The 24285-nt window shown below is 36.0% G+C and overlaps 1 protein-coding gene across 1 annotated transcript in view; it reads left to right on the top strand.

The window, feature by feature from the left end:
* The window catches only part of CEP295 (centrosomal protein 295), a 52441-nt gene that overhangs the window by 1859 nt on the left and 26297 nt on the right, over positions 1-24285 (top strand). Inside the window, 11 exon segments of the mRNA XM_040630992.1 lie at positions 2064-2114; positions 2388-2521; positions 3551-3751; positions 10249-10373; positions 11113-11206; positions 13058-13153; positions 18209-18251; positions 18254-18336; positions 20809-20992; positions 21441-21608; positions 23879-24100. Of these exon segments, the coding sequence (XP_040486926.1) occupies positions 2064-2114; positions 2388-2521; positions 3551-3751; positions 10249-10373; positions 11113-11206; positions 13058-13153; positions 18209-18251; positions 18254-18336; positions 20809-20992; positions 21441-21608; positions 23879-24100 (1401 nt within the window).

The following is a 24285-nucleotide window of genomic DNA, read 5'->3' as shown; positions in this document are numbered from 1 at the left end:
TAATAAAATCCTTGTGGGTTTAATCCTATCTTGTCCTCTGCTTCTTGGAGACCCAGAGTAACAGCAATGGATTGTCCTTGGATGGGGTCCTGGTTCAGAAAATGGATGCTAGTGGGATACTTGACAAAATTTGAATAAAGTCTGTAGATTAGTTAGAAGTATTGTGCTAGTGTCAGTTTCTTGGTTTCGGTCTTGTGCTGTGATTGATGTTTAGAGAAGCGGGGGAAAGAGTATATGGGAACTGTAAGTCTGAAATTATTTCCAAATAAGTTAAAAAAATTAAGAAAGTTATATGCAAGAGAAAAATTATACTACCACATCTCAGGAGGTAAAAGTAACAAATGTATGTTTCCTTATAATCCTCAAACAAATGAGATGATAGATACTCAAAGCAATCTGAAAAAAACCAGGGTTTTTTTTCCCTTTTTTTTTGAGGTATAACCTTAAAACACACAAATCTAAGTGTATCATTTGAGGAATTTTTACATATGTATATACCTGTGTAATCATAACACGGGTCAAAATACAGATCATCTCTAGCATCCCTGCAGGCTCCTTTGTGCCCCCTCCTAGTCATTAACCTACAGAAAGGCGAGCCCTGTTTTAACCCGTGTCATCATGGATTCGTCTTGCTTGTTTTTGAACTTGATATAAATGGAATTTTACAGTATGTTCTCTTTTTTGTCTTTTTTCCCCATGATCCTTTGTCTACGAGAGTTACCAGGAATTAGTTTTGATAGTTTGAATATAAATTCAGAGACCTTCAGAAAAATTATTGACTGAATTTAATCTTGCTCATTTTATCTTCTTTGTTCAGTGTTTCCTTGTTCATCAATCCCCACTAGCAAACAATACCGATTTAAACAAAAATGTCCTCATTCCACATGTTTTAGCATATCAGAAAGTTAGGAGCCATATAGAATAAGGAAATCTGGGGCGCCTGGGTAGCGCAGTCGTTAAAGCGTCTGCCTTCGGCTCAGGGCGTGATCCCAGCGTTCCGGGATCGAGTCCCACATCGGGCTCCTCCGCTAGGAGCCTGCTTCTTCCTCTCTCACTCGCCTGCTGTGTTCCCTCTCTCGCTGGCTGTCTCTCTGTCACATAAATAAATAAAATCTTTAAAAAAAAAAAAAAAAAAAAAAGAATAAGGAAATCTTTCTTTGGATCTGCAAGTAGATCCTGTCACTTAGGTCAAGTGCTTTAACACAAGAGGCCTTTGATTCTTCATTTATAAAATGAAGAAGGCAGTCAGCACTTTACTTACTGTTACTTTGCTTACTGGAAAAGATTTTCAAATGCAAGCAGTTATTTCTTTTTGGCGTCAGAGTCTATTAGTCCCTATTAGATAACTTTAAGTCCTCCTAGCCCAAAACAGTATCCATCCATAGTATGTGAAATACTGCCTGATAATTGTTATTTGTTAAATTAATTTGAATATTAAAATAAAACTAACCTCTGTCCTTCAGTTGTTAGGAATCTAGTTAGAAAAGGCACAGTGTAATTGATGAAAAACTAGAGCAAGGTAATACCAAGAAAGCATTAGATTGGTCCCCAAACTGAGTGTAAAGATAGTGTCCCTTCTGGGTGGGCAAGTCAGGAATGAGGTGGTAGGTGGGTGAAGCAAAAATTACTAGAGGACAGTTTCATGAAGAAGTGGAGCTTCAGCTAGCTTCAGAAAGATGTAAGTATCCATGTTATAATCTAGGGAGGAGAGTGAGAGCACCTGAATGTCAATGGCACGTATAGATCTGAGAGCCTAAACACCTGACTCATGCAAACAACAGAATCGTTCTCAGGGAAATGTTTAAAATGGTCATTGATTTAGAACAATCACACCACTGTAATTATTAAAGAATTGTTGAGAGTTTGATGTGATTCCATTTGATACGGTGACACTTGGTCATCAAGTTATACACAGCAGACTGGGAGTTGAAACTAGGGACTGGGAGCCTTTTGCAATTACAGCAGTCCTGCTGGTTATGGACAAGTTATCAAAGTTCCAAAGTGTAAAATTGCAATTGTGAAAACATTTTTTTTAAGTCTGTGCTTTTTTACATTTAAGGTAGGTAAACTCCGGAAATCCCAATCAGAAACAAGTCAGGTCCCAGATACTCTAGGTAAGCAACACTCTGCTGTCATGGGGGAAAACATTTTCGAGTAATTCTGATTCATCCTCCACTTAACCCCTTCTCCCCATTTGAGAATCATTGACTAGAGTGCTGAATTTAATAATTGCAATTTGTAAATATAAGTTGGACTCAGTTTACCCAAATTATTTTGTGTATATTTAGTTCTTTAAATGTCAAGTATTAAATATACTTTTAACATTGTTCTAATCTTTGCTGCCCTGTTTTAATAGACATTTTTCTTTCATTCTTTTTTTAATTCAGAAACTTTATATTTGAAGTACCCAGAAATGAAAAGAAAGGTAGTGAATGCTGGCAAGCTGAGATTGAGTCCTAATGAGGAAGCTTACATTTTAAAGGAAGATTATGAAAGACGACGAAAACTAAGATTACTGCAGGTAAGATTCATCTGGAACAAGGTTTTAAATTCTTTGTCTTCCCCAAATTATTAGTTTTTTTTTACAGTAGAGAGTTCTGAATGTTGCATTTAAAACCCTTTTCTGGCTAAGAGCCCTGGTTCTGGTGTATTAACTAGTTCAGGAAAATTCAAAAAAAGAGGCTGAAATGGTAAATAGATGAAGAAGAGTTTGAGGATAGAGATTATTTGACTCGATTACTAGAAAATGGTTCTTAATAAACATTTTTCAAACTATGTGGTACTGATGTAGATTAGGGTAGGAAGATTAGAATGGCTTTGAAGAAGGCTTACTGGAAATATTACTAGCTGCTGTAATATTTATTAAGAAGTTGTAGATTATTTTCTAGAAGTCCTTTCAGAGTAAGATAGTTAAGCCCTTGGGAAGCATGTTTTAGGTGCCATTCTATCTAAAATTGGAGATGATGTACCACAAATATGGACTTCTCATCTGGCTCTATACTCTCCTTGGGCTATAAATTGTATTCTTTTTAAATTTTTTTTTAAGATTTCATTTGTTAGAGTGAGCGAGGGAGAGAGAGAACACGAGTAGGGGAAGGGGCAGAAGGAGAGGGAGAAGCAGAATCTTTGATGAGTAGGGAGCCCTATGGGGGGCTCTTGACCCTGGGACTCTAGGATCATGACCTCAGCCAAAGGCAGCTGCTTAACTGACTGAGCCACCAGGCACCCCTGGTCTATAAATTTTATTGAACACCCTTACCATTTTAACCTCTTACCAGTTATTAAAATGATAATAGTAATACTGTTAGTGCTTGGGTTGGGGAGGAGAAGATAATAGCTAATAAGTTAGAGAACTTTAGAAGTAGTCTTGAGGTTTTAACTTTTTTACATCACTGGATTTTCCATTTTATGTAGGCCTTATCTAATATGAATATTCCAGAGAATTGATACACCTGAACAGAATTCATTTAAGTTCCTATTTCCAAACAGCTTTTCAGAAAACTTGAAGTAAGCCTCTTTTCATATAATCTGTTAAATATGCATTCTTTAGGTTCGAGAACAAGAAAGGGGTATCGCTTTACAGATAAGAGAAGACATAAAACAGAGGAGAAATCAGCAATTAACTCGTTTGGCAGAGGAACTAAGGACAGAATGGAAAGAATCACAAACTCAGAAAATAAAGAACTTGGAAAAGCTATATTTGGCAAGTTTAAGAAGTATGGGAGAGGGACACCAACAGGCCAAAGAAAATGTAAGTGAATGCTTACTTGACTACCTGTCTGGTAGTGGTATTGGTAAAAAGTAAATTGTTTATAGTATACATGCATGTATAGAGTTTGTTTTGGCCAGCCTGAACTTCTTTATGCTTTCTATGATTATTTTTTAAATTTAAGTATAATTGACATTCAGTATTATATTAATTTCAGGTGTACAACATAGTGATTCAGCAGTTACATACGTCATGCAATGCTCATCCTGATAAATGTAGTTACCAGCTGTCAACATGCAAAGTTATTACAATAATATTGACTACATTCCCTATACTGTACTTTTCATTCCTGTGACTTATTTATTTCATAGAGAGAAGTTTATACCTCTTAATCCCCTTTACCTGTTTCACTCATCCCCCACCCGCTCACCTCTGGCAACCACCAGTTTGTTCTCTGTGTTTATTAGTCAGTTTCTGTTTTTTTGATTGTTCATTTGTTTTGTTTTTTTACAAGTGAAATCATAAGGTATTCGTCTTTGTCTGAATTATTTTACTTAGCACATTACCTCTAAACTCCATCCATACTGTCACAGATGGCAAGATATTTATTTATTTATTTATGACTGAGTGATACTCCATTGTATATATACACCATATCTTTGTGTATCTGTCCATGGACACTTGGGCTGCTTCCATAATTTGGCTATTGTAAATAATGCTGCAATAAACATGGGGGTGCAGGGTCACCTCAGTGCCTCAGTCAGTTAAGCGTCTGCTTTGGCTCAGGTCATGATCCAGAATCCAGCCCTGCTTCCCGCTTCCTTCTTCTTCCCGCTTCTGCTTCTTCAGGCTTCCTGCTCAGTGGGGAGTCTGCTTCTCCCTCTGCCTCAGCCCCTCCCCCCTCAAACAAATATATAAATATATTTATGTATTTAAAAAAATGTGGAGGTGCATATATCTTTTCAAATTAGTGTTTTCATTTTCTTTAGGTAAATACCCAGCAGTAGAATTACTGGATCATTTGGTATTTTTATTTTTAATTTTTTGAAGAACCTCTGTACTGTTTTTCACAGTGGCTGCACCAATTTACATTTCCACCAACGGTGTGGAAGGATTCCCTTTTCTCTATATCCTCACCAACGCTTGTTATTTCTGTTTGTTACTAGCCATTCTGACTGGTGTGAGGTGATAATCTCTTTGGGGTTTTGATTTGCATACCTCTCATTAGTGATGTTGAGCATCTGTTGGCCAGCCATATGTCGTCTTTGGAACACTGTTCTGATCCTCGGCCCATTTTTAAATTGGATTATTTGATCTTTGTTGTTTTGAGTGATAGGAGTTATTTGTATATGTTGTATATTAATGCCTTATCTGATATATCATTTGAAGATACCTTCTCCCATTCAGTAGGTTGCTTTTTTTTTTTTTTTTGATGGTCTCCTTCAGTGTGAAAAGGCTTTTTAGTTTGATGTAGTCCCAACTGTTTATTTTTGCTTTTGTTTCCCTTGCCTGAGGAGACAAATCTAGAAAAATAATGCTAAGACTGATTTCCAAGAAATTACTACTTATGTTTTCTTTTCAGCGTTTAATGGTTTCAGGTCTTATGCTTAGGTCTTTAATCCATTTGGGGTTAATTTTTGTGTACGATATAAGAAAGCAGTCCAGTTTTATTCTTTTGCATGTACCTGTCCAGTTTTTCCAGAACTATTTATTGAAGAGGCTGTCTTTTCTCCATTGTATATTCTTGCCTCTTTTGTTACAGATTAATTGACCATATAAACGTGGGTTTATTCCTGGGCTCTCTGTTGTGTCCCATGGGTCTGTATGTCTGTTTTTGTCCTAGTGCCACACTGTTTTGATTACTACAACTTTGTAATACAGTTTGAAATCAGCAAGTGTGATGCCTCCAGTTTTGTTCTTTGTTAAGATTTCTTTGGCTATTTGGGGTCTTTGTGGTTCCATGCAGATTTTAAGATTATTTTTTCTAGTTCTGTGGAAAATACTATTGATATTTTGGTAGGGATTGCATTGACTCCATAGATTACTTTAGGTAGTATGGACATTTTAACAAATTAACCCTTCTAATCTGTGAACATTGAACATCTTTCCATTTATTTATGTCATCTTCTATTTCTTTCATCAGTGTGTTTTAATTTTCAGAGTATAGTTCTTTTCACCTTGTTTAAATTTATTCCCAGGTATTTTATTCTTTGTGAAGTAATTGTAAGTGGGATTGTTTTCTTAATTTCTTTTTCTGCTACTTTGTTATTAATGTATAGAAATGCAACGGATTTCTGTATATTAATTTTGTGTCCTGCAACTTTACTGAGTTCATTTATTGTAATGTCTTTTTGGTGGAGTCTTCAGGGTTTTTTATATGTAAAACCATGTCATCTGCAAATAGTGACAGTTTTATCTCTTCCCTTCCAGTTTGGATTCCTTTTATTTCTTGTGTGATTTCTGTGGCTAGGAATTCCAATACTATGTTGAATAATAGAGTGGACATCCTTGTCTTGTTTCTGATCTTAGATGAAGAGCTTTCAACTTTTCACCATTGAGTATGATGTTAGCTGTGGGTTTCTCATAAATGGCGTTTATTATGTTGAGCTATGTTCCCTCTATGCCTATTTTGTTGAGAGTTTTTATCATGAATGGATATTGATTTTTGTCAAATGCTTTACTGCTTCTGTTGAAATTGATCATATGGTTTTTTCCCTTGTTTTGTTACTATGGTATATCACATTAATTGAGTTGTGGTTTTTGAACCATCCTTGCATTACTGGAATAAATCCTACCTAAATATGGTGAGTGATCCTTTTAATGTATTGATGAATTCAGTTTGCTGATATTTTGTTGAGGAGGGTTTTTGCATCTATGTTCATCAAGGATAGATGGATGTGATTTTCTTTTTCTGCAGTTTTTGTCTGGTTTATGCTGGCCTTGTTGAATGAATTTGGAAGCATTCCTCCCTCTTCTATTTAATGGAATAGTTTGAGAAGTCGGTATTAACTGTTTTTTAAATGTTTGGTAGAATTCACTGGAAGTCATCTGGTCCTGGACCTTTATTTGTGGGGAGTTTTTTGATTACTGATTCAATTTTATTACTGGTCATCAGTCTGTTCATATTTTCTATTTCTTCCTGATTCAGTCTTAGAAGATTGTTTCTGGGACTTTATCCATTTTTTTCTAGGTTGTCCAACTTGTTGGTGTATCATTTTTCATAGCAGTCTCTTCAAATCCTTCGTTTTTCTGTGGTATAACTTCTCTTTCAAATTTTATTTGATCTTTTTTCTTGATGAGTCTAGTGAAATGTTTCTCAGTTACATCTCTCTTTTCAAAAAAACAGCTTAGTTTCATCGATCTTGTTTATTGTTTTTTTTTTTAATCTCCATTTGATTTATTTCCACCCTGTTCTTTATTTCCTTCCTTTTACTAACTTTGGGCTTTGCTGCTTCTTGTTTTTCCTTTAGGTGTAAGTTTGGTTATTTATTTGAAAATTTTCTTGTTTCTTGCGAGAGGCCTGTATTGCTATAAACTTCCCTCTTAAAACTGCTTTTGCTACATCTCAAAGAATTTGAACCATTGTGTTTCCATTTTCATTTGTTTCTATGTATTTTTTTATTTAATCTCTGATGTCTTTGTTACCCATTTGTTCTGTAACAGCATGTTATTTATTTTCCATTTGTTGTTGTTGTGGGGTTTTTTTTTCCAGTTTTTTTCTTGTAATTGATTTCTAGTTCCGTAATATTGTGGTCAGAAAAGCACTTGATATGATTTGACTTCTTGAATGTATTGAGACTGTTTTGTGGCCTAACATATGATCTATCCTGGGGGATGTTCCATGTACACTTGAAAAGAATGTGTATTGTGCATTTTTATTTTTATTTTTTTGGATGGAATGTAATCTCTATATATTTTAAGTCCATCTGTCTGGATGATCTGTGGATGTAAGTGGCTGTTAAAGTCCCTTTCTATTATTGTATTACTGTCACTTTCTCTCCTTTATGTCTGTTAACATTTGCTTTATATATTTAGGTGTTCCTATGTTAGGTGCCTAGATATTTACAATTGTTATAGCCTCTTGTTGGATTGATCCTTTTTTACTATGTAGTGCCTTTCTTTGTCTCTTGGTATAGTCTGTTTTAAAGTCTGTTTTGTCTGATATAGGTATTGTTACCCTGGCTTTTTGTTGTTGTTGTTTTGTTTTTAACTTCCGTTTGTGTAGAGTATCTTTTTCCAGCCCTTGACTTTTAGTCTGTATGTGTCTTTCGGTCCAAAGTTGGCCTCTTCTAGGCAGCATGTAGATGGGTCATAGTTTTTATCCATTCATTCACCCTGTCTTTTTGATTGGAACATTTAGTTCATTTACATTTAAAGAAATTATATTGATAGGTACGTACTTACTGCCATTTTGTTGTTTTCTCGTTGTTTTTGTAGTTCTGTGTTCCTTTCCTCTTCTCTTGCTCTCTTCCTTTGTGTTTTGATGACTTTCTTTAGTGTTAATGCTTGGATTTCTATATCTTTGTGTGTCTATTACAGGTTTGTGGTTATCAGGTTCATGTATAGTGTCCTATGTATGTAGCAGTCTGTATTAAGTAGATGGTTGCTTAAGTTTGAATACATTCTAAAAACACTACATTTTTACTTCCCCCTTCACATTTTATGTATGTGATGTAGTATTTTACATCTTTTTATTTTGTGTATCCCTTAACTAATTGTAGATATAATTGATGTTACTACTTTTATCCTTTAATCTTCAAACTAGCTTTATAAACGATTGATCTACTACTTTTACAATATATTTGCTTTTACAGTGGAATTTTTTCCTTTCATCTCACTTCTAGTTATGGCCTTTTCTTTTCCAGTTAAGTCCCTTTAATATTACTGGTAAGGCTGGTTTCATGGTGATGATTTAATTGTTGACATTTTAATTATGTGTCTTGGTATGTGCCTCCTTGGTTTCATGTTATTAGGTATTCTCTGTGCTTCCTGGACCTGGAAGTCTGTTTACTTCCCCAGGTTAGGAAAGTTTTCAGCTATTGTTCCTTCAAATACATTTTCTGCCCTTTTATTCTTCTCTGGGATCCCTGTAATGTGAATGCTATTACACTTGATGGTATCTCAGGTCCCTTATCCTAGTCTCATTTGTTAAATTATTATTTTTTATTTTTGCTGTTTAGCTTGGGTGCTTCCCACTACCCTGTTTTCTAGCTCACTGATTCATTCTTCTGCATCCTTTAACTTACTGTTGATTCCCTCCAGTGTATTTGTCATTTCAGTTACTGTATTATTCAACTCTGATTGGTTCTTTTTTTGTATTTTCTCTCTCTTTGTTTAAGTTCTCACTGAATTCATCCACTCTTAAATCTGGTGAGCATCTTTCTCATCATTACTTGTAACTCTTTACCAGGTGTATTGCCTGTCTCCATTTTGTTCAGTTCTTTCTCTGTGGTTTTGCCTTGTTCTTTCATTTGGGACATATTCCTCTCTCTCCTTGTTTTGTCTGACTTTCTGTGTTTGTTTCTGGGAATTAGGTGGAGCAGCTCCCTCTCCTGATTTTGAGAGAGTGGCCTTATGTAAGGATGTCCCCAGTGTAGACTGAGTGTGCCTGGTAGCTTTGGCTAACCAGCTGGAACTGCTACAGTTGTGGGACTGAGGCCTGGTGTGCAGTACTGATGGGACGACTAGGGTGGGCTTGGGCATGGACCAGGGGTCTCAGGTGCTCTCCACTGGGGCTGTACTGGCAAGATGACTAAACTGGAGCAGACTGGGGTTCCTGGGGTGCTGCCCTGGCAGACCTGCCTCAACTTTTTGGTATATTAATGTAATTCAGTAATGCTGCTAGATGCATTTCCTAGTAAGAGTCACGTCCAATAAAATCTATCTTCATATGATGCTTAAATTGGAATTATTCTCTTCCAGTCCCTAACTATCTGGGTAAATAAAGTAACCTGCTGAATCAGAAGTTGATTGCTTCAAGCATTTTGGACAGATTTATTAGGGGTGAATTCAGATTTCTCATTTTATTATGATTCTTCATACCTCTAAGACATGTATAGTTTAATGTATTTCATTCACAAATAGTAAAAATTCTTTGATGACTTTCAGAAAGGCAAAGTGGAGCTTTAACACTGTTCCCTGACCATGTTTTGTTTATTGTGAGTTATGGTTGGAAATGACTAGATTGTGGTCCCAGAGATAGTCGCACAAAATAAACAACCTGGTTCCAGAGAAGGCAGGTCTTTGATATCAAACAATTAGTGAGGAAGATAAATATCTTTAAACTATGTGACAATGAAATATGTTCTTGCTCTCTGGGTTTAATCTGTGTTTTTAGTAATAGCCTTAGGTTGTGACATCTGAGTTTTGTAGTTTTATTTATGCCACCATTAACTTTATGCTTAGTGCAGTGTTTCCCAAATTTCAGTCATTTGAGTACCTTCATGATTTTGCCCTGACTGGAGAACCACCCATACTACTTATATGTTTGGCATTTTAATCTTGTTTAACATAACATTTTAAGTAATATATATTTTTAGGAACCTGATTTGAATGCTCTGGCACGGCGGGCAGCAGAAAGAAGAAGAAAAGCAGAAATGAGGCATAAAGAAGCTCTGAAATTACAGAAAAATAAAAAAGAAGAACTAGTGAAACAAAAAACCTGGTAAAGTAATAATGAAATTTACCACATTTTCCATTGAAACTTGATATGGCTAAAAGTAGACAGTACATTGAGTACTTAAATTTTTAAGCAGATATTAAATATAAATCATATGGTATATCCATTGGTTTGTTCAGCTTGGTTTAAAAATAATGCAGTGGAGGTGTGGTTGACCTCAGTGCCAATGTAACACATGAACTTTCTCTTCTCGTGTGACTTCAGCAATTACTTAGTTTCTGGAGAAATGTATGGCTTGTTCAAAATGCATGTCCCCCAGAATCCATCTGCCTCTGATGTAAAAAAAAAAAAAAAAAAAAAAACCAGAGAAAAATCAGCGCAATTAAGAACATGAAAAGAGGTGTTTAGGCTCTTGGCAAATCATTCTTTCATGTTGTAAAGATGATGGAGACTGTTCTAGTCAACAGTGCTCATTTTATACAGCGACCCCCATCTTTATCAACATTTCCGGTTTTTAATCTACACTATTCTAAATGAAGAAACATTAGATGTTTGTTGGGTCAGTTTCACTGTAGGGCTTTATGTCTTTAAAGATACACCTCTTTTACTTGGTACACATTTTCTTACGTGTCCAGTGTATATAGATTGTTTATTAAAGAGCATATCGAGCCTGTGGGATCAGACTGGAGGATTTGAGATCCTGTGGCTTTTATATTTTAGACCCTGAGGGTTGTATTCTGATATTACCTGAGAGATTAATTTAGGACATCTCTTGTTTTTCAAGGCATATAACAGCTCGAAAGGAAGCACTGCTTGTGGAAAAAGAGAGATCGGCCAAAATTACAAGTCTGCCACCACCACCTCCAACTCTTTTTGAGGTGAATTACTTAGAGTGTTGAGAAGAACTAGGTTATACTACTTCTTCTTTACTATTAGAATTCAGTGCAGGTCAGAATTTCATTTGTTTAAACTTACAGTAAGGTAACACATGAGTATGTCTGGAGTATTTAAAAATAATCCTAGATATCATTTTACCCATTCTTTAGTATGTACCTCTGATGTATAAGTACTTTTTTAAAAAGCACAGTATTAATATTCCTGGTATCTAATAGTCAGTCTGTACTCAGTTTTCACCAATTGTCTTAATTTATTTTAGTTGTTTCAAAAACCTTGTTTTTGATTTTTAAAAAACTGAAAGTGGTTTGGTCTTTTTTTTTTTTTTTAATGCCCTTTATTTATAGTGGAAAAAACTAGATTATTTGCCCTATCAACTTTTTCACATTCAAGATTTGGGTATTGTAAATAGTTATTACTTTAGAGGTAAAGAAGTTAGGTGCAGATGAATTTACACAAGATTACATAAAGTGGATGAGAGAAGTCTTTTTCTCTATGGGAGTAATATGTGTGCTTTTGTGATTTGGAGCTTATTTTTGAAAAGACATTAAAGAGGAAATTAATTTTAAAAGGTATTGGTTCTTTTGTTTTACAGTAGCTTGTGGTAGTTATTGAAATGGCTATTTGGATGATTCTTACAATTACATAGTTATTTCTATCTAAAACATGGAAGTAAAAAAAAACCCCATAAATATAGGGATATCTGATTTCATTGTATATACAAGTATATTTTGTGGATGCAGGATCAGCATAAGTACAGGTATTGCCCTCTTGAGCCTTAATGTTCCTACCAAGCCAAGGTCACATATTTACCTAAACCAAATAAAACATCTGTGTAAGTGCAAATATGAATTATGTGCAAATGTGTAGTTGTACTTTTTTCCCCAACTTTTTATTATGAAAATTTTCAAAATAGAGAAGTTAAAAGGAAAATACACTGAATAGTTGTTTACATATGTGTGTATAGATTTCAAATAGCTGTGTGTACAAATGTATACATTTGAATGTAAATTGTAGAGATGATGTTTCATCCTGAATACTTCATTATGCTCATTATAAGAATAAGGACATTCTCTTATGCAACCACAGTATCACACTAAGGAAATTAACATTGATTTCTTAATACCACTTAATATACAGTCCCTAATCAGGATTTTCCAGTTGTCCCTAAATTGTTTTATTTTACAGCTTCTTTCTTTTTTAAACCAGGATCGAGTCAGGTTTCCCCCATTACTTCTGCTTGTTTTGTCTTTCTCTTGGTATGGAACATTATCTCCTACAACCCTAGTCAACGTTTTTATTTCAGACTTTTTGAAGAGACTAGTTTCTCGTATTCTGTATTTTCTCATTTGGTTATGGTGGTGACTACAAGAGATCTCTATCATAAAGGTATATTTTTCTCTTTTCAATTACCAAGTAACCCAGGAGGTAATACTCTGGCACCAGACAGGTATCTATCATCCTCGTACATTTATTCATTGTCCTACTTGTGTTTGAAAAAAGAAAAGACAACTTTCTCATCACTGGGCATGCACCACCATAACCAAGTGATCAAACTTGGAATCCATCATAGGGGAGCAGCTTGCCTGCTGTGGTGCAGTAAACTATACAGCATCCCCTTGTTAGTATTCTTGCCTAAGTGGACTCTAGCTTTTAAACCTACATTCCAGGTGATGGAAATATAGCCCATGTAGAGAAAAATAAATAAGGATAACTGATTAAATACAAAATTACTTTTTTAAATTGGGTCCAGCATTTTTTTGGGGGGAGTCCAGCTTTACTTGAAAATTAATACTGTTAACCTAATAATCCATTGTCTTATGTTCGTTTTTCAGAACATTGAACTAAAAAGAACTTCTAATGTGAAAACCGGTAGATCCACCTATCATCATCTTTGTGCTTTTGTGAATAGAGAGATGGACACACAGCAGGTGATTGACTTATTGTTCACAATCCTCACTTTGTTTCTCTGTTCATTGAAGTGAGTTATATCTATACACGTTCTCTGTGAAAAATTTGTAACTATACACATAAGCATAAACAATAGGAAAAACAACTACAATTCCATCACCTAAAAGTGATGTGATTAATACATTAATGAATTCATTATAGCCTTTATATATAAGCATATACACACTTATCAAAATGTAATTTTTTATGGGCACTTAATATTTCATCACAGATTTAACCATTGTTCTTTAGTTCATTTCTTTTTGTTTCCGTAAATACTGCAAACATAATCTTGTACATTTTTGTCTACAACTCTGAGGTATGTTTGGAGTAGACTCCTAGAAGAGAAATTACTGGTTCCAAACTGTATAACATTTGGTACTGATACTCGATATGGATCATTAAATTGCCTTGTAAAAAGTATCGGCAACATATGAGAATGGCCATCTTACCATAACCTTCTCCATTCCCTTGTAGGGATGATTATGGTTTAGAAATTGGTGCCGGTCTCAAGAGTGATAAATGATAGTATAAATGATAGTCCTTGTTTTTGAAATTCTATTTTTTATAACTGGATTTTAATTTCTTTTCATGTTGGATTTATTTGGCTCCTGGGAAAACAGACTTTCTCAATATAGCTTTCCTTGGAGTTTAGATTGTAGCAAATACACATTTTGGTTAACTGCTTAATGGCGGTTGTTAAAAATCACTATTCATCGAATGGGATAGACCGGTGATGGGTAGTAAGGAGGGCACGTATTGCATGGTGCACTGGGTGTTATACACAACTAATGAATCATCGAGCCTTACGTCGGAAACCGGGGATGTACTGTATGGTGACTAACATAATATAATAAAAAATCATTAAAAAAAAAATCACTATTCATCAAGGCCTAAGATGAGTATTCTCATTGTAGAATTAACTTTTAAGAAATAAGAATAAATCTTGATTTGTTTGAAATTGTAAATTATTATTACAACTTCAATATTACTATAACGTAGAAACAATAACTTCAGTCTTTGGCTAACTTGCTTTTGTGGTTACTACACTACATTTTGCAGTACTAAACAGTTCTCTCTCAAGTAAGACTGATGAAGAAAAATGTGTTTTTACCTAGCTATTGTATAGGGTACTACTGATAGTCTTATGGTAAGTTATTAAACTTTTCTCTTTGATCATAACTGAAAAACCCCTCTCCTCTTCAGTTTCTGGCTTGAAAATTGGATCAGTAGTTATAATGCAGTTTTATAAAAACAGCCCCACAAACTGAAGCATTCTGATATTTTCTTTATTTGCTACTTTATACCATCACTTGAGAAAAATCTGTCTCTTTTAAACCTTGGGTTTAAAATGTGGCAGTGGAGCAATGTGTTTGGTTTTCCAGATAATAAAATTACCTCAGACTTTTCATCTGCATCTAAGCTTATATCACATTCACAATAATTTAGCATCTTTTCTGGAGTAGAACGAAAAGATCTTTATAGCAGGTATCATATGAAAAATACTTGCACTCTCGGCATAAATGGTTGGTGATTTCTTTAGCAGCTGTCTGCAAATAAACTGTTTTTAACATGTATGAGTGCTATCATGTTTTGCTTGAATATCCTGATAAAGTAGTTCTAAAATCTCTTACATGTCATAAAATTTGTCTTTGGCTGAAGGATGATTAGTCAGCCTACTATATCCCCACTTAGAGCCAGTTCTTCTCTGAATTACGTTCAGCCATGTTTACTTTCTGTTCACACAACTAATGGAAAATGCTTGCAATTTCTAAATTATTCATGGCCTTCATTGTGTTTGTCCCTTTGTCAATGACAGTTGCATAGCATTTGTTAAAAATGGATTTTTTTTTTGTCCTAGGAGTATTTTTCCTTTTTTTTTTTTTTTTAAGATTATATTAATTTATTTGACAGAGAGCAGCACAGGCAGGGGGAGCAGCAGGCACAGGTAGGAGGAGAAGCAGACTCCCTCTTGAGCAGAGAACCCAATGTGGGCCGATCCCAGGACCCAGGGATCATGACCTGAGCTGAAGGCAGATGCTTAACTGACTGAGCTACCCTGGCGTCCCTAGGAGTATTTTTCCAAGCAGATACACTGTATTGTTTGCTGTGAGACCTAGCAAAGTAGACAAGTAAAGCAGAAACTTTAGACAAGTAAAGCAGAAACAGTTAAATTCATCAGTTTATTCTGTTGTCTTACTGAAAAAGATTTCTGTCCAAATGTCTGATATACAGAATGCAGAGTAGTGTATTTAATAATATCACTTACTGTTTTGTGCACTGCAGAGTATAATTCATAGAAAAGTTTTTTAGAAACATGTTCTCTAAAAATTTTTGCTTGGGATTCACAGTTTTTGCAAGTTTCATATACCTTCTGAATTACCTACTAAAAATGTAATCTAACAATTATTTCGACCAGTTTTTTGTATAAATTTTTAGTGTCATTAACGCAAATCTATTGGAGATTGTCTTCCTAAAGAATTCTTGTAAAATCTTGTTTTGAAGTTTGGGCAGACACTCTAACCCTTATTTTCTTCATATCCTTTATATACCTCATTGTGTTTGGACTGAATATGTTTATTGTGAATGTTGTATGTTCTGAAGATTTCCTTCCCTTAACATTTTGGTGTAGCAAAATTGACATTCTCCTATTAATTTACCCTCAAATGATGTGACGAATTTCCAAACAATTTTTTTCTTAAAAATTTCATGGCCTAAGTGGAATGAAATATTGTTCCTAAAAGTTATTTCATTTAATTTTATGCATTGTAATTTTCTAAATAAATGTTTTGGAGACTACAGTATTGTTTTAATCTAGCTTTTGTTGTTCTGCCTGGTGTTATGTAGATTTGCATAAACAGTTATTGGCTCAAAAGGGATATAACATTGAAAGTGCTGAAGTGGTCTACTTGCTCCCAAACACAATGTCTCTAATTTAGCCTCCAGATCAAGGGGTCATAAGATACTATCTGACATCAGTGACAAAGCACCAATAGAACCAATCCAGAGAAAGGGTTCTACTTGTCCAGGCCTTCTTGTACAATCAAAAGACTGGCAGCCAGGGTTTATCTTTTCCATTCTGAAGGCTCGAGGGTTACAGCTTTATAGATAAAGTCAGTCCTGATCATAAACTTGTGTGCATTTGCACAAAATAGTAGTTAACCTATCCCTCCTTGCCTTAAATCCCTGGTGCTCGCCTCTTTTCCATGTTAATAAGTGCCCTTTGTGGCATGTGGTCCCCCCCCCCCCCAATAGGGTATTTTCTTCTGCATTAAAAACCTGTTCAGGCAGATATCCCTTCTCTTCATTGACACCTCTGGAAACTGCTGCTGCTCCTGTTACCTTGATCTTTTTGAGACAAATCTCTTTCTAAAATTATCAAATCATTCTTTACTTGCTTTAAATTCTCCAGCTTTAGATCTTTCACCTTTCCTTTTGCTTTAAGACTTCCTTTTTCTTGAATCATATTAGAGTTCATAGGTGTGTCTTTTCTTGTAGCAATTCTGCACCCACAGAAAAGCTGCATTATCAATATGAGATAAAAGTTATTTTGCAAAAAGTGCAAGGTTTTCATGCTTGCTGTTGTAGCTGCAGCTATAGCTTTATGAATTTCCTTTTCTTCTTTTACAATTTCCTCACTCTGGATTCATTTTTGAAATGGCAGGCAGCTGCGGCTGCAGACCACAACCCACAGTATATATCAAGCAGTGCAACTTTTCCTTGTAATGTCATGACTTGTCTCTGCTTCTTGGGAACACTTCCAGTATCACTGGTGGTACTTTGTACGGGACCCATGATGTTATTCAGAGTTTATGATATTGCTCTCATAAACCCAAGGCAAAATACACAAGAACCATGAGACACCATATGCAGTTTACTGGGGAGACGACTTGCTCACGCAGAAATGATAGCATTAGCGTCACACCGTGTTTTAAGCAGATACAGCACTTGTGCTCACTGTGATAACAACAGGACGTGGCTAAAAATTACAGTAGTACAGGATGTACAGTTAATTTTATGCAGTTGAGACTTAAATATTGAATTTTTATGTTTGTTTACATTTCTCTCGACTGTGAATGCCTTCCATGTTTGGTCTGTAAGAGCTTGTGTATGTAAGTTTTGATAAATTTTAACTTTTTATAAGAGATTTTTATGTATTTATGTCAGTAAATGATAAAATAGACTAGTATCTTACATATATTTTATGCATTCATGACATACCTAACTTTTCTTAATTTCTCAGTATTGCCAGGCTGCAGGATTCATCTGCAAGTTTTTTCAGATTGTTGCAAATCTCCAAAATACTTTCCGATATTTTTATTGGAAAAAACCCACGTATAAGTGGACTCTCACAGTTTAAACCCGTGTTAAGGGTCTACTGTGATAGCTTTCATAATCATCATTATTTCACCGAAGAATTTCAACATACAACATAAGATGTTTACTTAAAGTTACATTTGGAATGCTTTCCTGTTTTTGAAAGTGAACATTCAGGCATAATAGTAAATCCAGGTTCTGTGCCCTTCCCCCGCTTACTTGCCATTGTTGGCTTGGTGAGATGATAGCTGACTGTGCAATCACATCATCACTGATTATGCACAAGTTTTAGGAAGTCAGAAATTATATTAAAGTAGTTGTTCAGTGATTTGGCCTTCCAAGCAGCAGATGTTGACTGAAAACCAAAGACAAATCTCAGTGCTTCCCTAAATGACCTTTGCTCTCTGTGGCTTCTTAACTACTGGCTTTGTGAGTGCCTTCAACACTGTTGTTTTACTGGGATTTCTGAACAAAACAACGATGGAGAAATGTGTGGGTGAGAATAATGTAATCTGGCTTAAAATGAACCAACTTGCTCAACTTTCACTAACAATTTGATATTTTTCATATATACATGTGCTTGGTAATTGTGGGCATTTAAAAATACAACTCTACTTATTTAATTTTATATAAGTAGGAAAGCATGATTTTAAGGTCATGTTTTAGTTGTCACTTTATTTCACAATTTTTAAAATTGCTAAAATGTTATTGACTGCTAGCCAGATCCTCATTTGGCTGCTGAAGAAGAAGCTAAAAGATCGGAAAAGCAGCACAGGAGAGAGTGGAACAGTGTGAGAAGGCACACGTACGGGGTTTCCAAGCAATGAAAAAGATCCATTTGGCTCAAGTAAGACTTCTGGCTGGGACCGCTGCTGGTAGATGGACCGATAGACCGTAGAACTAACTGATCAGTGTAAATGGTTTCCAAGTACAGAGGTATGAAGAACTTGAAAATAACAGTCCTTGACGCAGGTCATTTCACGTTTCCCAACTTTTACCTCCTGTTTCAAATTCACGTTGGGTGAAGCAATTCTCACAGTATATTGCTGTTCTAAAAGTTTTTGTAATGATGAGTTTATTTAAAGTTTAATATTTTAATCAGCCGGAAATGGCCTGAAAAGAAATTAATCACTCTTCTCATTTAATGAATTGCATTTGTGCTTTGCAAATTTTAGGATTCTGTTTATTAAATATTTACTGAGCAAAGCACTTGTTGGCTTTGCAGAGTATTGATTCAAAGGCAGAGCCATGATCCTGGGGCTATCAGGGAGCTTTGAAAAAGTGTTGTAAAGCCATACAATATGTATAGTGAAAACTGGCTTTATAATTTTAGCTTCACATTCTGTCACGCTTATTCAGTGAGTGTTTATCCTGAAACATAGTATAAAAATGATTCATTTTCAAAGTTAAACTGTTTCTTCTGTATTTGACTAATGCATATGGATGCTTCAAACACTCATGTGAAGAGTGAATTTTTAAGTATTTCTGTGGGAATTAAAGGCCTTAAAGTTCATTGGTATAATTTTAACTGATTTATATATGACCTCCCTTAAATTTTTACATTTTATAAACTGGGAGTAAATCATGACTAAAATAACTGATTGTCTGAATTATTACCAGTAAGTCTCATCTAAGATTTAAACCGATAGAAAAAAATGTGAAAAGCAATCATAAACTGAACGGATTCTTCTATAAATCAGAGTGTATAGTGCTTAAGAAGGTGGACTCCACAGTCTGCCTGGAATTTCTCCCTCCTTCACTGCTTAGCTGATTGACCTCAGGCAAGTTACCTAACATCTCTGAATTCTGTTTTATTGTCTGTTTTGTGAGGATTAAATGAGTTTAGTAAAGCTCTTAGAATTGTGCCTGGAATTTCATAGGCTCACAGCAAATGTCGTCAGTGGTGATGGTAGTTGTTATAATAAAATAATTCAAATAGAATAATATGCCATACTTTCAGCGAGCCAGAAATAGTATATTTATTCAGATAACTTTGAAGTTAATTTAATGAAACTGTTTGAATCTTAATATCAAAGAAATGAATTTGTAAAACTTTACGTAAGAATAGTAGTGTTTGTATTATCACTTGGCAAACACTATTACACAGGCTCTCTGCCTTTTGATTTAGTATCTCTTACATGAGAATGGTCATCAAAACCTGCAGTCTCACCACTGAAAGAGGATTTCCTTGGGAGCCCTTTTGCTACAGACCCCTTTGTGCCTTGGGATCTTATTTCCTGCTAGTATCTGTTGTAACTAGTATTTGACCTCTACCTGCTTCTCCAATACTGTCTTTTCTCCTTGACCATACCCTTTCTTACCCATACCCTAAAGCAGTGTATTCTCCCTGCATGCCCCATGCCTTCCTCTCCATACCTCTGTGTTCCAGTTATTTCTTACTTGTACTCCTTCTCCTTCATCCACTTCTTTTTTTTTTTTTTTAAAGATTTTATTTATTTATTTGACAGAGATAGAGACAGCCAGCGAGAGAGGGAACACAAGCAGGGGGAGTGGGAGAGGAAGAAGCAGGCTCATAGCGGAAGAGCCTGATGTGGGGCTCGATCCCATAATGCCGGGATCACGCTCTGAGCCGAAGGCAGACGCTTAACCGCTGTGCCACCCAGGCGCCCCTCCATCCACTTCTATCTGGCTAAATTCTCAACTCGGGATGAGAAGTCTTCCCTCATCCTCCCTCACTATCCTTCACCACCATAATTTAATTAGATAACCTCACTAAAACATTGTACTTAAACTTTCATATTAGCCAGACTTTTTAAGGTTAAAGAAGTCGATACAGATCCCCTTTCATCATGGGGATTTGTAAGAGTGTGAAGTAACAAGAAATGTCTGTTAAGCTAGCCACTCTGGATCTTGGTGCTTACCCGCGACTGGTACGTACGTACGTACTGCTGGCTCCAGGGAGCACTGGAACAAAGTACATTGCAGGAGCCACAGCAGCTCATACAGACCGTCACTTCACAACCATCCTGAGACAGGAGATCTGTAACCAGCAGACAATTTGGAAGCTCTGTGGCCTAGCCGGTACTATCCTTCCGTAACACTAACATAATACTAGTTACCTGTGTGTTGATCTCTAGGCTAGGAGTGAGATTGTGTTCCTAGCCTTTCACATGGTATTCGGCTTTCAGTAAATGTCTCTGAATGAATAGTTTGTCTTTTTGTAGCAGAACACGGGAGGGGCAGGGAGTGAGCTCCAGGCCCTGTTCCTCATGATTTCTCCACTTTTCCCTTCCTGTTAATGTTACTGTCTAAAGTCTGTGACCGAACTGTTATTGATTAAATTCCTCTATTCTTGAAGACTCAGGAGAAGCTAATGAAAGAACTCAGACAGCTCCAGCAAGAGGACCTGGCACGGAGGAGGCAGACGGTAGCGCGGATGCCGCCGCAGCTGGTTGAGCTTCCGCACAAACGCAGTGAAATGAAGGAAGACTGGCAGAGAGAACTGGAATTTGCCTTTGAAGACATGTACAATGCAGACAGGAGTAAGACTCTCCCATTTCCCATAAGCTTTCAGCAGTGCTTCTAAGTGTGTTGGTGGCGAAATACATTTGTATTGACAAAGCAGTTTTTATGTTGGGATGAGTTCTCAGTTTGAAAGAGGCCCTCCTATTTTAGACTTAGAAACAATAATGGCCTTTCATGGGATGCCTGAGTGGCTCAGTCGGTTAAATGTCTGCCTTCTGCTTAGGTCATGATCCCAGGGTGCTGGGATCGAGTCCCGCTTCGGGCTCCTTGCTCAGTGGGGAACCTGCTTCTCCCTCTGCCTACCGCTCCCCCTGCTTGTGTTCTCTCTCTCTCTGTCAAATGAATAAATAAAATCTTAAAAAAAAAAAAAAAGAAAGGAAGGAAGAAATGGCCTTTAAAATTTTATGCTCAAGTTCTTTTTAGTCATTTCAGAATGGAAACCTCTCTCTTTATTTCTTTACTGAGAAGTGAAAGGAAACCTGATTTTGCACCTCGAACCAGAACCTTTGCCCACTGTGACTGATAAGATCCAAGACGAAGAACTGGACCTTTCAATGGAACAAGAAAGCCTAGGAGAAACTGAAAACATTCCAGTGACAGAAGCCGAAACAATATGTTCTATTGAAGCAGACGGTAAAAACTCCTTCTGAGCTGAATATTACCATATTTCATAGAAAAACATGCTAGTAATTTGCCAACAGGAAAATCTGGTCTAATGTTAGTGCAAACAAATGACTAATACTAATGGGAGTAAAGGAGGAAAGAAGCCATGTTTTTAGATTTCCATCATTAAAGATCCTTTTCATATATATGGAAGGAAAGTCATTTTGTTCACATGTACATATAGTGTGAAGATTTTTAGGTTATTTAAGTTAGATGCCCAATGCTGAATTCCTTTGAAGGCTCAGCATTATCTTTAGACTTTCATCGAATCACCACAGATCCTACTGTGTTAATTACTGCTAAGTACTTCGTGTACAATGTTGAGTAACACAAACTTCAATCTCTCTTCTAAACTTCACCTCTGGCCCCACCATTCTTAACTCTTTCACTTGGCTGTCTCACAGCTACTTAAAACTCCCTGTCTGACAATACATTTAAACTTCTTCTCTTGCCTACTGAAATCTTGTCTTCCTCATGTTAGTAAATGATACCACAGTCAGTAATTATCTAAGCCAGACCAGTGAACGTTACCAGTAACACCTCCCCCTTTACTTCACGTCTCCTTAGAGACCAAGTTCTCTTTATTTTGATCTCTTCCTCTCCCCCATACCTACTAGTATTGCCTTTGTTCAGAACCACTCAAGCTTTCGTATAAATCTTTATTCTGTAGTGTGGGTAGGTATCCCTTTGTGGTTCCAACTTTATGTGGGTCTCCTGTTCGACTCCTGGTGAGACTCCTATTAGACTCTAGACTCCCTGTCTCCTATGTCCAACTGCTGTCTAAACAGTGTGAGATTACTGTGGTTTTTCATAAGCATCGGAAGATGGGTTCAGTGTTCACCTCCTTCCAGAATTCCCAGTTACACTTTCTTTCTGGCCTCTGAAGAATCTTTGATTTCCTTATCAGATCAGCAGAGCCTTTAAGGAAGATACTTTCACTATTTCATCCAGCTTTTTCAGTTTTTTTAATTAGGAATATTATTCAGATCTCTAGTTTGTCAGAATTGCAATTCTTGCCATATCCAAAGGGACAGTTACTCTTCAGCTCCTGCTAATCCCACTTGGAATTCACTCGATGTTGCCAGCTCTCTTGATTTTTCAAAAGAATCTAGGGACCCCATTGATTTTTAAAAATACTTATTTTTAAAAATTGGCAACAAATTTAATTTCTTAAATATAAGTGAGTCACAGGCTAATGATGATTGAAAGAATCCAGGCAGAAAAGAATACCTAAGTATAATTCCATATTTGTATGAAGTTAAAAAAGAGTAAGCATTCAGAACTAATCTCGTCTTGAAATTAGAACAGTGGTTATATTTAGGGGTGTGTTGAGTGGGAAGGGGCATGATGGAGCCTTCTAGGTGCTGGTAATGTTCTACGTAATGATCTGGATGGTGTTACATAGTTGTATGTAAAATTCTTTTAGCTGTACACTTAGGTTTTATGTACTTTATTGTTTGTAAGTTAAAATTAGAAAGTGTTTTTTGAAAAGTATGTCAGACAAAACTATAGTTCGCCTGTTTTCAACTTTAATGGATTTCTTAAATTTTATTCCTTGATTAAAGCCAGAGAACTATGTGTTTGCAACACAGTTTTGTCGCCTTAGAGAGTTGTTTGTACTATGCTGAGTTTTGGTGGTGTACCATCAACCCATAGGGAAGGATGTTTTGGGAAATAACTGAAGAATTTTGTTTTTAACTGAAAGGGATCTTTTTATGAAGATAGGTGGGGAAAATTTTCTCCAGATAGTACAGGAATAATTTGGGAGCACCTGATTGGCTTTCAGGGTTATAACTCGTAACATTTTCCTCTGTAGCTTACTAAGTACAGAGCCTTATTTAGGCCCCTTCTCTAGGTTAGAGTATAAGACCTTACAGAACATATTTTGAATGCTGATCTCACGCAAGTTAATTATGTGATATGCATTCTGTCATCATTTAGCAAGCAGAATAAACCTCCCCGTGATAAATTTTTAAGCTCAAAATCGGTATTGCATGTTGTTGGAAAATAGTTGAATTTTGGTGCCTTTATTTAAATTTAAATTGAAAATTATTCCTGTTATAAAATTGCAATTGGGGTCAAATATAATTGTATGTGCTGTTAAATTATAAATGAAAAATATAAAAAATATAAAGTTGTGCTTTTATCTAGTGTTTGTGGTGGTTGCTAAGTAGAATAGAATAATTTGCTTGGTATATAACAGGTCCTGAATAAGTTTTTTTTCTTTTCTTTTCTTTTAGTTCCCCTGGCAATAAAGACCCACCAGGTCCCTTCAAAAATTCTTTTTAAAAAATTATTAAATAGGATCCGAAGCCAAAAATCTCTCTGGACAATTAAATCCACATCTGAGGATGAAAGTGAAGTGATTACAACTCTTAGTGAAACTGAGAGTAAAGCACCCACAGTCGAATCAGGAGCAACTGTTAGCGAAGAGAGAACATCATCCTCTGGGCAGGACCAAGGTGGGTCTCTCCAAGAGTCTCATTTTGTAGCACACAGACCCTTCCTAAGTTGTTCAAAAATATACTCATTCCTGAAACATCAAAGAATAGTGGTCAAAAGGAAGAAAATGCTTAAGCCCGTAGTGCTGCTACTTCAAGGCAGTAGATGTTAAAAACCTTCATGAACCTTCTTCCAGGCACACGTT

The sequence above is a fragment of the Ursus maritimus genome, unplaced genomic scaffold, assembly GCF_017311325.1.
Source record: "Ursus maritimus isolate PB19 unplaced genomic scaffold, ASM1731132v1 scaffold_16, whole genome shotgun sequence".
Classification (NCBI taxonomy): Eukaryota; Metazoa; Chordata; class Mammalia; order Carnivora; family Ursidae; genus Ursus; species Ursus maritimus.
The sequence above is the reverse complement of the archived record's forward strand: the minus strand, read 5'-3'. Positions and strand labels throughout refer to the sequence as shown.